At 33.1% G+C, this 18,987-nt stretch overlaps 1 protein-coding gene across 1 annotated transcript in view; it reads left to right on the forward strand.

The window, feature by feature from the left end:
• Window positions 1-18,987, forward strand: part of Setx (probable helicase senataxin) — a 322,325-nt gene that overhangs the window by 50,245 nt on the left and 253,093 nt on the right. The window contains exons 3-4 of the mRNA XM_089589921.1: window positions 3,977-4,120; window positions 4,192-6,551. Coding sequence (XP_089446047.1) covers window positions 3,977-4,120; window positions 4,192-6,551 — 2,504 coding nt within the window. The remainder of the gene's footprint in view (window positions 1-3,976; window positions 4,121-4,191; window positions 6,552-18,987) is intronic.

The following is an 18,987-nucleotide window of genomic DNA, read 5'->3' on the forward strand; positions in this document are numbered from 1 at the left end:
TCTATTTTAAAAAACCATTGCCTAATTGTTTGCGTGCAGGGCAGGGCAATAAGAAACTGTTCTCGTAGATATATCTATACTTACAAGCTGAAGTAGAATAAAAAAGAAGTGTGCAGCGTTAAAGTTGTAGAACATTTAATTAAAAGTAAGTGCCTTTTTATCCCCATGCGTAACTTTTACACTGAGCAAGATTTGGTGCTGCAGTTGTATCACCCCCTACAGCAGCTATACCAAATCACAATTAGTCTGCTGTTTTTGAGTACTTTAGTAGCAGATCTCCGTCCGAATAGCCCGCGCACCAGTCCAAACAGTATAGTGTCCCAAAGTAGCATCGTAGTATTACCTATAGTGTGGTTCGACTTCTACATAAACCATAAGTCAAATGCAGTGCATATACAGGTCTTGTGCAGCTCTCATGTTAACTGGTATCGCTGACGCACTAAACTTCCAAACTAGCACTATACTATCTGTAGTACTCTGATGGCGACAAATCTTTCTCAGTGTACATTTGACAATAAAATGGGGTGCCGACACAGTGTTGACGATTCTCGCTCTCATACGTCTCCTTTTTCCTTTGTATACCTTGGATTTATTCTCCTACAAAGGAGAAGAATACTACACTATATACTATATACTATATACTATATACTCTATACACTACCCTACGTTTCACGTCGTCACACGGACTGCGCTGCAGTGACTCTGCTCGCACCACGCGAGCCACAAGAGCACGTCCACTGCTTCCCGTTCATTCTGGACCACAAAGAGCTTCTGCTTCTCCTAGCTCCACACTAACCTACACACACTCACACAAATGCTCGTATATGCATAGACTTTTGATTTCAAAACATTTCTTTTTTATTGTTCCCGTGCGGTAATACTTACTTTGAAATTCAGTATCATTTTGAAAAAATATTCAGCTTCTTTTTTAAGGATGGCAGTTCAGCTATAACCACTAATTTATGATTTTTTCTCATTATAATTTTTATGAACTGTAGGACAAGCTCCAGAGGCTATCAGTGAACATATACAACTTGAAGATCTATCTCAACGAATGTTCTGATAGCTAAGATGGCTAAGGTTTATGCCACTGCCTGAATTGTTTTGCCGTCTTAGAATCAATCCTAACTGTCGGCAGATTTTTTTTTTTTTTCAAAGTGATTTATCATTCTAGTTTAATTTCTTGTATTTAAATTTATAAATAATGTTGCAAACACTTTTTTGCGATGCGTCAAAATAAATATATACATTTTAAAACTCCCAAGATATAAACATCCAATGTGAGAGAGAAATAATCCAAAGGCACAAGAAAACTCACCTTTATTACAATAATATCAAATATAATAATTACCAGCAAAGTAGAACATTCATCCAATCATACAACAATATTTGTCTGCATACATATATTATATTTTCTAGCTTATATTTACATTTCTAATAATTTCTTGTTTGTGGTTACAACCACTTGTAACTGACAGTATAGATTTCAAGAAAATAAAAGTTTCAAGCTCATTCATAATTTTCACAAATTTATAGTGTTTTTTTTTTTTTTTTTTAGAAATGATTAAGCTGTTTCGACACAATAATATTTTTATTTGACTATACAATAATCATAATCTTCGGATTATAATCATAAACGCACTCTCATGTTATTCATTAAAATCGTTTACAATACTTACTAACAAAAAACACCACTCTTCATGCCTTAATTAAAAATAAGGTCTTTATTTTCGGCATTACCCTGGTAAGTTAAAGTTTCCTTTTTTTATTAACAAATTAATAAGATATTTAAAAAAATCCTTATGCCTTAGAAATTTGCCAAATGATTTTATTTAATTATTGCTCGAAAAGCTGTTTTATTATTGTTTTTGCAGTCTGAAATTAAAACTAAGTTATATGCCTGGGTGAGGATTTAAAACAATTTTAAATTTTTACAAAAATGTTTTCTATTGTGTTTATCAAATGTTTATACTGATAAAAATTTTAACATGCAGTAATTGGCAGTAGACTGACGCTGATGATTTGCCTTGTTAATTTAGACCAATTATGAACTTTAGCTGAGTAGCCCTTATTTATAACAGTCCACAAGAAAAAAGCTTCAAGTGCTAACCAAAGAATCAATCTAGATCTATGAGATCTGTTTTTCATGACCGTTCAGATTTCTGTTTAATAATTTTCAAGGGCATTAAGTTTTGATACGTACATAGGCTAATTAAAACTTTATTCTAGAATCAACATTTTACAATAAAAATTGAAATTTTACATTTAATTAATACAATAAGTATAGCTGCTGTACCTAAAAATTTTTCACAACAAAAGACGGTAAATAAATGTTTAGGGAGTTTTGTTTAAGTTTTCTTGTGCCTTCGGATTTTTTCTCTCTTGCATTGGATTATTATAATTTTTTGGGAGTTTTAAAATGTAACAATTATACTTATATTCTAAGAAATTATTTTATTATTATGGAATTACGAAATCGCCTTGCCCACAAGAAGTATTAACTTACCAAATTATTCAATAAAATTAGTTTTAAAAATATATTTATTTCGACGTGTAGAAAAAAAGTGTTTGCAACATTATTTATAAATTTAAATAAAAGATGAATAAAAAAATTAAATCAAAACGATGAATCACATTGAAAAAAAAAAATCTGCTGACAGTAAGGACTCATTTTAAGACGGCAAAACAATTCAGGCAGCGGCATAAACCTTAGCCATCTTAGCTATCGAAACATTCGTTGAGATAGATCTTCAAGTTGCATATGTTCATTGATAGCCTCTGGAGCTTGTCCTACAGTTCATAAAAATTATAATGAGAAAAAATAATAAATTAGTGGTTGTAGCTGAACTGCCACCCTTAGAAAAGAAGCTGAATATTTTTTCAAAATGATACTGAATTTCAAAATAAGTATTACGGCACGGGAACAACAAAAAAGAAATGTTTTGAAATCAAAATTCTATGCACATAATTGATGCATATAATGAGCATTTAGTTCCACTATTCAATTAAATAAGATTGATAGATAACGCTAAAGCAAGAGCGAGAGCAAGAGTCAGTTAAATATATGTAGCATATACTCAGTTACAGTCAAAAGAGAAAAAACTTGTGTCATCGCTTACTTTGGTTGTGCGCTCAGCTATGTAGCTATAGTCGACATTTCCACCTCTTTCTTCGTAGACGCATATTCGCTATACCCCTTCCATGTGTCTCCAAAATGGGCGATTAAATGCTTATTTCTACGCTAATCCACTCTTCTTCTTGTAGGCGCACACTGTTTGATATGAGTCTGACACTCTCGAAAAATGTGCTTCCGGGATGGCTGGCAAATGTGGGTTGCCCCGATTAGTGCCAAAAAGTCGTCTCTCATCGTAGCATTGGCGTTAGCAATATCTCTACTCATCTCTGCGCAAGTTCTCGCTTTTGGCTATGGCCATCGTCGATGCTGCTATCGCGTATTTCTTTTTGCAGTTACTCTCGACATAGCTACTGCTATTCTGATAGTCGTGTACTCATTTCCTCGTCCCTTTCCGTTATCGCTGCTGTGTCTCAGCGGCCCAGTAGTTATCCTTTTTTTCTCTCCTCAGCGGATGTATGTATGATGTCCTTCGGGATTTCTTGGGATTTCTTGATTTTCATAGCAAATACTCAAACTAAAAAAATAGCTAAAGACAATATATTTACCCGTATTAAAAGTGATTGTTCGTATTAGGATTTTATTTTTAAGTTTTTCTCCAGTCATAATTGCAGCTTTACCATTATATACAAATAATTTACTTAAATAATTTATAATCGTGCGCTGTTTTACAAACCGTCATCTATACTTCACTGTCTACTAAAGCTATGTGTGTTTTTGTTGCCATTTTTTGTCCATACTAGTTTTTACTATCTACCATGTAATGTCAACTCTACTGAATTTATGCACGGTCTTTATTAAGTTTTAAGTTGCATGTCATGTAATAATGAATTACTCATACAGAGTTCCAACGGTGTATATATTAATGGTGTAAAAATAGAGGAAAAAAAGTCGATTCCACTAAATGACAATGATATCGTTGGTATTGGCTGTAATGAAATAAAAAACTTAGACGATTCAATGTATGTTTTCAGAGTGAAAAAAAAGGTAACAAATCTGTTAAACAATTTATCCTTAATACTTTCATGTTAATGAAACTTATCTAGTGAAATTTTTAGATACTTAACTTGAATCATGGTGACAACGGTATTCCATTTGTTAGTAGTTCTAGTAACAACTGTTTAGAATCTGACAGGCAGTCTCTCAAGGAGCAATCAAAGGCACGTAAATCTGATCTAAACAGCGTACCATCTAAAATTGTGAAATGCTCTGATCATCGTGTACAAATAAGTTGTACCAATGAGGATGACTGTATAGAAATAATTGAATGTACGAGTACTTCGAACACAGAAGGAGGTCAAAGTATTCCTAAATCTAAAACGAATGACGTAAATTTTTGTACAAGTAATGTTGTGAGCACCAAACAAGAAATTTCAGAAGTTATACCTGATGTCATTGAATTATCAGATTCTGAAGATGCAAAATGTAAAATTAATGTAGAATGCTTAAATAATGGTACTTGTACAAAAAACATAGAAATTAAATCAACAAAAATCAGTGAGTATGAAAGTGTATCACTAACCAATGATATTCCAAATACGGATATTAGTATACCTTCTAATCATGAACATGTAAATAATCAAGAGCAACTTAATGATGCGAATCATGATATAGTTTCTGTAAAAGAAGAACCAGACTGGAGTCATTTTTCACAGATTGACGTAGTCGAAATAGACAATGATCACGATAATAATGTCAGTATATTTACATATTCACAAAATTTCGAACAAGCAGCCAACATTAAGATAGAGTGCGAAAACGAGGATGACCAACTTCAATCTTCCTTATTTTTTGATGATGAAGATGACAATGTTATAACAATTCTGGACAGCGATGAGGATAATATAGGAGCAGAAAACAATCAAGTTGATTATTCGCAATTAATCCCTCCCATTAAAATAGAGCCAGAATTAAGAGTTGAGATTAGGGCAGATAGTCAAAAATCAGTTGATACTTTCCAAGTTGATGAACATTTAGCTCAACCCAACTTGAGAGTAGAAGTATCAGCTACCAGTAAACCATGTGTTACTTATGTTGAAGCATCAACTTTAGGTATTTATGAGCAAAGTGAAAGTGTAATAATTAATACTGTTAAAATCTCTAATATACCAGAGAAACAGAAAACTTTTTCATCTGTTAATAACAAAGATGTAGAAGAGCATGTGTTATCCAGCATCAGCAAAAGACCAAAACCATCGGAGCAGGAATCAGAGAAATCATCTTTAAAAGATAAGGTACAAAAAAAAATTGGTATTAAAATAGTAGAACCGCATCATTTAAAAACAAGTAGACGAAGTAGAAACTCTGAAAAGGATTCCAGAAGTAGATCAAATAGCAGACATGAATTTCGACAAAGAAAAAGTCATTCCAAGCTTACAAAACACAAAGATACAACTCGTTCCTCCAAGAAAAAAGGTAAAAATAGGGAATTTGATAATGACAAGGATATGAATAAAGAATTAAATTTTAAAGATCTAAAAAATAATAAAAAAAATTCTGCCCATGAAGACCTAAACAGTAATAATACTAGCAAAAAATTATTAAACATGTCTAATGAAAACTCTATTGGTAATACATCAAACTCAGAGCTGCAAAACCAAAGTAGGCCAAAATATAGAACAACCAAAGTTAAAGTTAAAGTCAGCCAAAAGTCTCGTGGAGATATGCTTTGCGATTCGATGCTAACATTAAGACCAGAACACAAGAAAAACAAAAACTTAGATGAAGCTCCAATAAAGCCACCACTAACACGACTTGATCCGGTGTTTGTTATCCCACGCCGTCAAATGCCTTCTTCAACTAATTATAATAATATTAATGTTGGTGTTGTTTCAAGTACTGATTCCATTCCCGATAGACTAAATAGTCCACCTCCATTGAATTCGTCCACGGATACGCTTGCAGTAATACCAAACATAGTAAATCATGCAGAAGACTCGCCTCCTCGAAATAATTCACCTTCGCCTTCAACTATAGAGCCGATGTTTACTGATGCACCTTTTAAGGATCAAAATTTAAAACCATCTCTAACAATTCCTTCTTTATTAAATAATAGACGTAAAACTGTTTCGTTTAATGATACACCTGCTGTCAAAGAGTTTCAGATTATAGATGGAAATAAACTTAGAAACATTAAAGATGGTTTAAGTCTTCGAAGTACTAAAAAAGATTTCGTTTACTACAAACAAATGGAATTAAAAATTGAGGATTTCTTAGCTCGAGTATTTGTTTGGGAACCTATTTGGCTTCAGCAGCAAAACGAAGTAAAATCTTTACCTCCTATAGTTAAACACAATGATAAACAACCACTGCCTCTAGTTTTCAACTCATTTCAACAGTATTACAAAAGAATGGAAGTGCTTCTATTATTAGAAACATGGCAGCAATTATTAAAAGAGTTCCAATGCACTGGTATAAGGTAAGCTGCAAAACAGTTATTACATAAATTAAAAAAATCGATTTCAATTTTCTTACATAGGGTGAAAATGCAGCTGCTGCTTTTTACCTGTGGTTCTCGCAAAATTATAACTTTCGCCCCGTTAATAAAAAAAAATACAATTTACTTAGGCACAAAAGTACAACTACCATGCCGTTTTGGTGCTCAAGTTCGTACTTGTCACCTAAGGATGTACTATTTTATTAAATTTATGGGTCATTTTATCATAACTAACTATTTCATAGGCTTCAATAGACATCTTAAAGGGGGTTTTAATTTTCCTAATATTTTTTGGTACTGTCTGTAACCAAACCAAGTTATAATTTTTCGGATATTGTTGAAACTGCTAAAAATAAAAATGCTACTAATAGTGTGATAGAATTAACTGTTTCGTATGAATAGGAAATCAATAGTTGCACAAAAATGTATTTACGGCTAGTTTTTATATATTTAACAAACTGTATTACTTTCTAACATCTAAAAAGTTTAACAAAAGCCCCCCTAAAAAGTAGTTAAAACAGGTTTTTTGTATCTAAAAGAAAAACTCAAAATCTTACAGAAAAAAGTTACATGGAGTTCGAATCAGTTCAGCGGTTTTCTTGCCAATTGCAAAAAATCATGTATTTTAGCTATTTTTAAAAAAATCTATAATTCATGCTCTAGTTAATATTAATAGCTAAAATTTAAATGCAGGTTTTAATTTACATATTGGTTTTAGAGTCCTCAGAATGCTTACCGAATTTCAGCAAGATCGGTTAAATTTTTTCTATCCACTAAGAAATGTAAAATAAAGGATCTTTTCAAAAAAAAACCTTTAAAAATAATAACCTAACATACCCCAATTTACTAAAAGCGCTTTTGTTCGTTGAGAGTTGATCTATAACAACTAAAGATGCCGTTTCATTTAACTACGGGCAAGGACGTTGAACATTGATTGCAAAAAAATGTATCTCCGCGCTCTACGTACGAGGCCGAGTGGTGTGGCGAAGTATCACACTATTATAGGAACGACCTCTAAGGGAATTGTGGTGAGATCGAAATTTTGACGTACCAACTTGACTTCTTGATCAAAGAAAGCGCTTATTCATAATTGCTTTTAAGAAAATACTAACTCAGATTTGAGTTTAAACAAATGATGATTTAGAGAATTTTTTGTTTTTTTATAATTTGTAGTGGCAGTACCGCCTGTTTCATTTAACAGGTATCAAAAATTTAAAAGTTACAAAAATAACGAAATCAATGTTGAGACAAAATTTATCGTGATACGATATCCAAATAACTGCTCATTCTGCTGATTGATGTTGTTCATGCCTTCGCATATAATAGCTAAATATGGAGCAGACCTGTAAGCATATTTTTATTGAATCGTGTTTTAAGTCAATAAACAAGTATTCTCTCGCAACAGAAAATTATTGATGGGTACGCAGGTAACCCGATTGAAAATTCTAACGGAACTCTTTAGCTTGCTGGGAAGGGCCAAGGTATGTAGCCACGGTCGCGTCCATGTTGAAATTATTAGTATTTAAAATGGGGATTGAGGTTGGCACTGTCTAGGGCCAATAGCTTAGTATCTTCTGTCTCACTTTACATCGTATGTATATGAAACATTGATAGGTACACTATAGTGTAGTGTATATATATTAGAGTTTAGAGCAGTTTAAGTGTATTTTTCATGACAACGTAACATAAACATCCAAAAAGTTGATATGGAAATCTATTCATTACAAATATTAGAAAATAAGTGATTAAGTAAATCGTATTACAATACTAACTAATAAAAGAGTACAAAAGCAGTTTTTCGTACATATTTCCTGCTGGACTTGAGTCACTGTAGCCGAGATGGTTTAGTTGTTACTATACAAATTTGTATACAAACCAGTGGACAGTGGGTGTTTGGGTACCCTAGTATGAAGTTATACTTCCATGGAATAACTATGAAGTTATATAGCAAATAATATAATTATGAGTATAAAAATATCTTCTATAATATAATATTGTGTAGAAAGATGGTGCAATCATCTTGAAAATGAGTATATCTATGTTGATTGGGAATGGTTTTAATTAATATTTTAATTTTAAATAAGTTAACGATTATAAACAATACATTACGGCACAATACAATACAAACAATATATAGGCTGGCCAGCACAAGACGGTATGCTTTCACCAAATCTTCCGATGATTTCAAAACTGCCTAGGCTGATTACATCTCTAATGTCATGCTCACACACTTATTCCTAGTCCATATTGAATACCCTAAATATAAGCTAGAAAATATAATCCAAAATGTATTTAGAAAATTAAGAAAAACCATCCTGCAGTACCACTTTCTTCAATATTACATGCCAGTGAATGTCCCTTCAAGACTCATATAAAACACAGGTTTTTTGTACAGGTATTATTCACATCAAACATACATTCGAGATAGTATGAAAAATATACAAAAAAATTGCAAATCTTTTAACTGTACCCTTTTTTTATATGTTTAATTTTAAAAAATCGCAATCAAACATAACACCTTATGAAAAGATCACGTAAAATTGCATTGATATTATCTATAGAAATCTCTTAATTTTTTTAGTATAATAGATTACTTTTTGAAATACCTGTAAGATTTTTAAATAGATCCACAAGATGATTTTTAAATAAATTTAGGAGAGGGGATCAAGTATGCGTAAAAGCAAGTGTGTAAGTATATCCGTATGAGAAAAACAATTGCCAGCTTTGCTGTACATATTTGCGCTCCCCTGACTTCACTAAACTTTTCCCCCGGTAACTATTTGAAGAACGTCCGTAAGTCAAAAAATCACCTCAATCACGCATGGCAAAATTGCGAAAAATAAAACGCAATAAAAATTAATTATTGTATCAGTTTTTTTTATTATTAAAAATGTAAAAAAAAGTATCAAATTGTATGAACAATTATTTATTTATTGTGAAAGTAAAATATTAATGATAAGTAACTTAATATTTATTAATACATAGAAAAGCTGCTCTGCTAAAATATACTAATTTCTAAGTTTTCGAAAAAAACAATCAACTGAAAAAATTAGTTTATTAAAATTAATTATTGATTTATAAATGTAATTTATAATTAAATCAAATTAATTAAGTAACAGTAAATAAAAATTTACACTAAAAATAAGTTATAAACTACATCATAAGAAGAAGTAATCAAACTTCTACTGGGACCGGTCATATCAGAGTGGGTAAGGGCCTCGGCTAGTACTATACGTAAGACTTCTTTGTAAAGAGTACGGGAGCCATTCGATTCGTTTAAAAAGTAGCACAGTTTTGGATGAATTTTCATGCGCAGAAACGTCCAACGTAACTATTTTTTGCGTTTTTTGTCGGAAAACAACGTCAAAATTAAAAGAATTCTCCAAAGAAAGTTTAAATAAATGTATCAAAGTGTTTGATATTCGGAAAAAAAATAGTTTAGTGGGCAAAAATATAAAGACACAGTGCTTCCTTCGCAGCATAATAAATTTCAGCTGTACCATAGCGAATGCTACCGGCGTCTTACAGCATTGCCGCCGAAGTACAGAAAATCAAAATGTACATCATCAACAGAAGCAGCACCATAGTGAAAGTGAAGCTAATAAATCATTTATTAGTATTGCAAAAAACAAGAATAAATATAATGATTTTCAAATAAATACTATTATATACATTTCACTTTAAAAAAATTAAATAATTGCATTGATTAATTAAAAAACTTCATGTATTTATTGATATACTTACTAATTTTTATAAATTAAACACCGTTATGACATCTCCTCTCACTTGAAAATGTGTCACATGATAGTTTACATGACATTTCAAAAAAATAATTACGTCAGCTGACTCTATGTTGCTGGAAAACCCGTCAGCTGACGTACATAAAAAAACGATCGGTACGCACGTCCGCTTTCGTACTCCATCTTTTACTGCATCAGCTGACGACCTTACCACCAAGTTAGAGCCAGCTGACGTTTTTACTTTTTAAAAATAGCATATAAAGTATCATCTGACATATTTTCAAGTGAGAGGATATCACTGAGAGCGAAATTTTTTTCCGCATGTTCGTGTGGCCAGCTAACATACTTTCCACCATGGTACGGTCAGCTGACTTTCTTTAACCTTCGAATAATTATGTTAACAATCATTCCACAAGTTTTGAGTCGGGAGAAAATGATTGAAAACCACTTTTTTTCGCGTCATTGAGAGGCTGCTGCTGGTCCACCCACCCACGGAGTGGCAGCTAACGTTCACCATGCTGTGTAACACAGCTCTCTGAAGCATTTCACAAGTTATCGATTGAGAGGAAATTGGTCAAGGAAATCTGTTGCTGGCTCACGGACTATACGTATCGATGAAACGCGAGGCTAGCTCAGATCTAGGTAGGGAGCCAACGTAGAAAAATTAGTGCAGGAAATAAAACTCTGAAAAGACAAGAAAAAGTTGACAATTATTGTACTGCCAAATGAAAGTATTTTTTTTTTACTTTAATAATAAACGAATTATAATATTCAATTGTATTAAATATTGTAAATTTATTCAATTATTAATTAATTTCAGTTACATTAAAATGTTCGTTACTATCTCTAGCCGCTCTTCTCCCGTCCCACTTCTTGGAACATAGAAATATAGTTACAAGAACACACAAAACCATTTTTAAAGTTTTTCAACTTTTCATATTTAGGTTATGTCGTTTTATAAAATACGCTACTCCAAACTCAAACTGCTCCAATACACGTTTACATATATTTCGTACAATTATGATTGTACACTCGAGGGTCTTTATATTTGTCGGGACGATGAAAAATATTACCTGTTAGATGACAGTAAGTCTTTGTCACATTATAGCTTAAAGGACACCATTGAACGTGTATAGACAAATTGTTCCGTTCGATATAACGTGGCTTAAGTGTATGTATGTATGCATATACGTATAAGAGAAAGTGAGACAAAACATACATAACTTGGCTCCCTAACTGGTGCCAACCTCACGCCCTGTTTAATATTTAAAAAATTTAATGTTGGCACGACCGCGGCAGCCTACTTTGGCTGGATCTTGCGAGCTCGGTAGTGAAGCTTACATTTTTGATCGGGATATTATCCATCTAATATATGGGTAAGTTTAAAAACAGGAACCCATTTTATATTACTTCATTATAGATGTATAAATATATATTCATCATAAAGCTATTTCTTGTTGCCGTAAGAATCGGTAACTTGGGGTGGCTGGGCAGAAGAGGGGGTACGGGGAGCTTAAGGGGGATATTTATGACAGGACTTCAACAGTATAAAGAGTAAATTTTCAATGATGGAATTTGAAAAAAAAAAAACGACACGACGTTGATTTAAAAATTTGAGATGAGCCCTTTATAATCCAAAAAAGCCTTAGAAATGGTCGGCAAAACTTTGCGTGGTCTATGTAGTACAAACATACATTTTAATAACAAATTAATTGTTTCAGGTAAAGACTTTCATCAAATTATTCCTATCATATAAAATAATAATAGAAGCATGGTAATAACTCTAACTATTAAATCATCATTTTTACGAAAATTTTTATATATTTTAATCGAAATGTTAATTACTATTGGGTTTATTAATAATAATTAAAAACTTTTGCTTTGTTTCACAATTTATTTCTTACTTTAAGTAAGGCTGTAATGTATTTTTAAATCGACTACAAATATTTGTTCAATGGTAAAAAATTTTAAAATCTGATGTAAGAGATTGGAAAACGAAAAATTAATACATTGAAAATTTCTGGACATTTAGGAACTAATACGTGTACTCAAAAATTTAGTAAATGTAATATGTTTTCGATTAATAAAGTCATTTTGACTTCTCATAACGATTACACGTATTACAACGCGTACTATTACTTCATCACAATGCAAAAATTTCAGCGTAAGATGTACAAATTTTTATGTATTTATGTAATAGTGATAATTTTTAAAAAGTCGGAGATCTGAAAACCTTATTATTGAATGCTTAAAAAACTAAGTTTCAAAAAAATTTATGTAATGAATAAACATTTTCTAAGTATTTAAAAAAAAAGTTTTGTTTTTCATTATTAATAACCATAAAAAATATATATTCTTTACTTTTCGAGAGAATCAACGAAAAACCTAGCCTATAAAATTAAGCGAGAATATAAACGAACTTTCCCTTATTTTGTGAGTGGCTGTGGAGGGGTGAGTGCGCCGTGGAGGAGTATTTGTGCGGCTATGGCGGAAAAGGGGTGAGCCTCACCTAAATCGCTGTATAATATAATGACAAGCCTTGAGTCTTCAAAATCCATTGTATGCATGTACAGGCGCTATCTGCCGGTGCACAGGGTTCTCGTTGACCGAGCGACTGCAGCACTGAGAGGCTCCCACCTCTTCACTTTAATCTCGACAGAGCCAGCAAGCACATCTCCCCGTGCTATATATCTGTAAGACTTACCTGAACTTTTTAGAGTTTTTTTCGTGCATCACTATATCTTTTGTACAACAATATATTTATTTTCTATAATAAACTCAAGTATTCATTTATTGTGTGTGCCTGTCATCATCCTAAGTCCTAGTGAGTTTAACAGGTTATAGGCCAAGCACACCTTCGAGGGGATGACGTGGTCGCATGATGAAAGACTTTAGCGGAGAAATACAGTGAGTATCCGTTCTGTTTTTTTTTTCTCTTTAGAGTGTTAGGTTTTGTTTCTTTTATCAGACTGTAAATGTGCTCGTGTGTTAGCACAAAGCAAGGTGCCTCTTTAGACGGGCCAAAATTGGCGGCGTCGTGCTAGATCATTGGCAAAGGAATTTTTTTGCATAAAAATGTTTATTAGATCCCACAGATTAAGAAACTTCATGTTGCCACCGCGCAACCTGGTCACAATTTGTTTAAACTAACTATTTTTTTTTAAACAAATTAGGAAAAGTGATTTTTTCGATCTAAAAAAAATATAGTCAGTTTCTTTGAGTCATTCTGAACAAAAAACCAATTGGGATGTATATACCTAAACCCCACAGTTTTCGAGCAAAAAATTCCCAAAGATCTGAAAAATGCGAATTTTTCAATTTTGAGAGCGTTGGTAAGGAATGAAAATAAAACATTTTTGGAAAGTACACCACGTAAACATGAAGTGTTAACCTTCCTCTACAACTTCCAAAAAACGAAAATTGAAAAAAGTAATGGCAACTGTTTTTTTACAATAAACATTTAAGCTATTTCCGTGCGCGCCTGAGCTAACTCCCAGTACTAGTGTGTGACTATATATATCATCGACACGGCAAGCGCATTTTGGCTCGCTCTTTTGTGATGATGTATATAGTCATACACTAGTACTGGGAGTTAGCTCGGGCGCGCACGAAAATAGCTTAAATGTTTATTGTAAAAAAACAGTTGCCATTACTTTTTTCAATTATGGTTTTTTGGAAGTTGTAGAGGAAGGTTAACACTTCATGTTTACGTAGTGTACCTTCCAAAAATGTTTTATTTTCATTCCTCACCAACGCTCTGAAAATTGAAAAATTCGTTTTTTTCAGATCTTTGGGAATTTTTTGCTCGAAAACTGTGGGGTTTAGGTGTATACATCCCAATTGGTCTAGTTCCTTTTTTCTCATGTTCGACGTTGTATACAAGGTAAGCATGTGCCTTTGGTTAAAAAATGAGCTCGTGCAAACACCTCGTGTGCACACGGTTACGAAAAGCCGCTATCTTCGTGTCACGAACACAATGACTCATTCGCGCTTGCATCGATTAGAGCGTTTAGTGCAGAGACAAGAAATTTTTTTTCATCTGGAGTTCGGTGTTTTTCGATGTAGAAGTACCTAAAGGTACTTAACTTACAAGGAGTGCTGTAAGTTTGGAAATTCAAAGTGATCAGTGATCCGTTGGGGGCGAAATGTGAGAAAATAAATAAATACAAGTAAAGTGTATTTAAATTTTCTTGTGTTGATTTATTGATGCGCAACGTTTCGCTGACAATATGCGTCAGCCTCATCAGGCGCAGGTACGCGAGAATTCGTAAGTTTGGTTGACTTAATCGTCACCTGTTGTGCTGTCGACTTGAGTCGACACTTGATGAGGCTGACGCATATTGTCAGCGAAACGTTGCGCATCAATAAATCAAAGCAAGAAAATTTAAATACACTTTACTTGTATTTATTTATTTTCTCACATTTCGCCCCCAACAGATCACTGATCACTTTGAATTTCCAAATTCACCGGAGGGCACTGATATATACTAACAAATCAGTGCTGTAAGTTGTTACTCTCGTACTCTTTGATGTTTTACGGCAGTGCCGTCTGTGTGTGTGAGCGCGCCCATACATGAAATACATGCATGCTAATTTTTTCTTTGTTTCGTATATTCAGATTTTCATGCAATGCACCTCTTCTAAGGTGCACAGCATCAGTTGCCAAACAGAGTAGCATTGTTTTACCAAGTGTATCACGCACATAGTCTATGACTGAAGAACTGAAGCGCTGCTCAACGGCAGCATGAGTGTATACATAATTAATGTGTTAATAATTATTAAATAAAAAATTGTATTTATTTGTTATTACAGGAACATGATTATTAACCAATTTTTATCATAATTTCCTCATTACGTTATCATTACAGTAGTAACTTCTAAGGTCTTAACATCACTGACGCTGCCATTGCACGGTACTTCAGTTCTTCAGTCATAGACTATATGCGTGATACACTTGGTAAAACAACGCTGAAACAGAGCAATGTCATACTTGTGAATTCAGAGCCTGTAACCACTAGAACACTACCTAGAGACAGCTGTTCAGATGCTTAAGTTGTTCTACAAACGAAAGGAGGTGAGAAAAGAAAATTTTTTGTTTTACTTGTTATTCAAATGATTGGACAGTGATCATATGTTAGGGAGGTCTGATGAAACGTTGGCACTATAAAAATACTAATGGCCTCAATTTTTGGTAAATAATCTAAACAACTCAGAGTTATGATTCACAGCATGAGAAACTTCTTCGCAACATTTTCAACCGACCGAAAGCACCAAACGAGACCAAAAGACTACGTAGTCTCACAATATTAGAGAGAAGCAGTCAGAGATACAAGAATTCTGGAATACAGTTGTCGATAAGTATCTGTTGGATTTGCCCAATAAAATGGAACAATTTGCTGTTGCCATGTCCAGCGCAACAGAGAGAATCCCAAAATTCGTGGCTACAACTTCAATGACCAATGCACTTAACTCGCTGTCAACCAAAATTGACAACCTGACACGAGCCACAGACTAAATCAATAATGCTCAGAGAACTTTCAAAAATCCAGAGGTACCTCCTTTCATGCCTCTGCTCTTAATAACCAGAGATTTCAGAGAAGTCCTAATATGCATGAAAGTATTACAAACAATAATTTTAATTTAACTTCTGGCCTTGACATTGATAATGACAACCGTAATCAAAGGTTACTCAATCAAGATATTCCAAAGGCCTTTAAAATTTTGGAAAACTTGAATATTTAATTGGATAGTCTAAGACGTTTAAGTGACTCAAGTGAATTTACTTCCTAACCGTTTTTTAAGAAAAGTTATGTGCTTACCTATTAATGTTTGGTTTGATCGTTTAACCTCAGATTTAAAGACTAGTGACCGTCTAGATATCATTGAAAATGATAACTTAAAAGAAAAATGTACCTTAGCCGAAATTGAATCAAAGAAAAATTCAGTCAGGGAAATGGTAATTAATCACATAATAGAATACTATCACAAAAAAATTGTAAATAAGCAGGATCCTAGAGAAATCCTAAATAAACTAAAAAGTTTTAGAATGGCTAAAGCAAATATCACAGTTTCTTCAGTCAGAGCGAAGCTATATCGTCATAAAATAACATCGAAAGAAAAAGTCAATGACTTTATTGTTAAGTTTGACAACGCAGTCAGAGAATATGAAAATTCAGACGGTATGGTACCTTTGGCTAAAGAAGAAAAGAAGTTGGCGTTCTATCAAGTGGTAGCAGGCAGATTTCAGAGCTGCGTACCACTAACACGGTTCAGCGTCATACTACAAACGCAGAAATAAATAAGTAAGTAAGTTTATTAAGCCATGTGGTTCAACCACGTTATGGCTTCAAAAAGGTTACAGAGTGATAAATTACAATAAGTGCGCAGTACAAAGAAAGAACATTATAAATTACATAAAAATCAGAGACGATAAAGTGGCAGTATAGTCGTACATAATACATCTCACTACTAAACATGATCACAGGTAGAATATAATGTAAATCGATATTGGTACTTAGAGTAAGTGTCGTAGTAATAGATTATAATATTAGTAAATATTTAAAGATTAACAAATATAGATGACTGACGCAGTATCAAATAGGAATTAAAGGGAGATATCATGAGTGAGTTCAAAAGTAATTCTATACAAACAAATAAAATTAAGAGTAGGATAAGATAGTATAGATACAGTAATGGATGAAGATAAAAAATTTAAAAGGTAAACATCAAATGAGTTTTAACATCTAAAATATTAGTGTACAATTTAAACGCTTATAGTCTGGTGGATAATATGTTCTCACTGACCCAATCACATTTATTCTGGCTCACGAGAAAGGCGAATAGTACTATCTTAAAATCATCAATTTTGTTAGGATCAAATACAGTAACTTTTATCTTCTTTAAAAAAAGTGATGATTGAGCAATAAAAGAACGCCTGTTAAATTCAGTTTTGAACTATGGGATAAGTAAATGTTGTACTGGTAGTCGAGAAAAACGTCGAAAATCAGTAAAATAATGACAAATAAATAAATAATGACAATAAAACTAAAGACAAATCGAACGCATCCATTGAGAACACAATGTAGTCGGAGATTTAGCGTTTCATTAATGCCATGATAGGCCACAGACATGTAGTCAAAGATAGGGAAAACTAAACTTTAATCCAATTACTTTTTTAACGAGAACGAGACGACATGCTTGTCAAATTTCAACTATTAAGGCAGTTCATGACGTCAGATAGCGTAGGCTCTTTTTTACTGTCACTCGACATTATCACTGTGTTCACAGAAAATACAGATAGGGAAGAATTGAGCAGTCGTCGACTTTTTGATGAGTTCAGCGAGTCTGAAGATAATGACCTACGAGGTCTTTTAGAACTTATGTTAAATTTAGTAGTGACAAAATTATCAGAAAGAGGCGATAAAATTACATAGTTACGCAGATCATTATAAGTAAGTACTGAGACAGAGCAATAAGAGAAAAGCGATGTGGGCTTACAATAATACCAGCTACTGTGGGTTCATTTGGAGCGACAAAGCTTGTAATATGCTGTATAGTGCACGCGCTTATTAGTTTCAGCTGCGGAAAATTTCAAACTTTGGCAGATAAAACAGGACTTTTTATTCATAGTATTTACGCTTATCTATATATAACGCAGTGTATGTACTGCCACAAAGATAAAATAGATAACAGAAATATTATTTATGGTATGTAGAAGGTGTAACGTAAACAAACAAAATGTCTCAATTTGTAGTGGAAATAGTTTAGATTATTCAAAGCCTCGTCGTGTGGATGCGGGTAATTTGATAATGGAAGTGTATAGGCAACTTTAGGTAGAAGCAGGAAAACAAACGGACTCCTTGGCTCAACAGGAGAGCTTCCACTTTTATCCTCTCAGTAAGTTAGAGCCAGACAGAAGCGTGAGTACCTGCAACAGTGTAAAATATCTCAACGAAGTACAACGAGGCACAGGTGAGATTAGTTTCAACATAAAATGTATGAAATAATTAGTGCGAGAAACACGTCTACTCTTACTCACCGCTTGATTGATAGAGCCTAGAAGATAGGAAAATATGCATTATACAGTTGCAGGTAGAAAGAAATTCTACAGAGATTAATTTGAAGGATGCCAAAGCAAATCTGGCTGTGGGAATTCAGAGATCAATAGACCGAACTGACGGTACCATCAAGTGCTACCGGTGCAACAAATTTGGTCATAGAATGAATTCTGGCCTGCTACGTACGTATGAACTTTAGTCGCCCGCTACGTACATATGGACTTTACTGTTTCTATTGTCAGGACTTTGAGTACCATGAAAAAGATTCTTACCCCAACAAGCGAAACAACAACAAAATGCAAAATTCAAGGCTATGTTGATAAGTTACCATGAAATCGATTTTCTCTTTAAACCTAAATTAACTTTGTTCCTGATTTTAGAGCTACTTATCACTTAGTAAAAAAATAATTTTAACAAATTTCAGAAAATAAAAATAATTCTGCCAATAAAGATGATCCTGCTTGTATCATCATTGATAATAAAAAAGATTTCATCTTCACGCTAAATTCAGATGAACAATTTAAATTGATTAATGTGATGGTTGCAAAGGATATCTCTAATAATCTGATTTCGCTAAGAAAATTCGCTAATAGAGGGCTAGGTATATACTTAGATAAGAAA

The sequence above is a fragment of the Copidosoma floridanum genome, unplaced genomic scaffold (assembly GCF_036245765.1).
Source record: "Copidosoma floridanum isolate Cflo_tuat_1 unplaced genomic scaffold, Cflo_Japanese_pri ptg000010l, whole genome shotgun sequence".
In the NCBI taxonomy this organism is placed as follows: Eukaryota; Metazoa; Arthropoda; class Insecta; order Hymenoptera; family Encyrtidae; genus Copidosoma; species Copidosoma floridanum.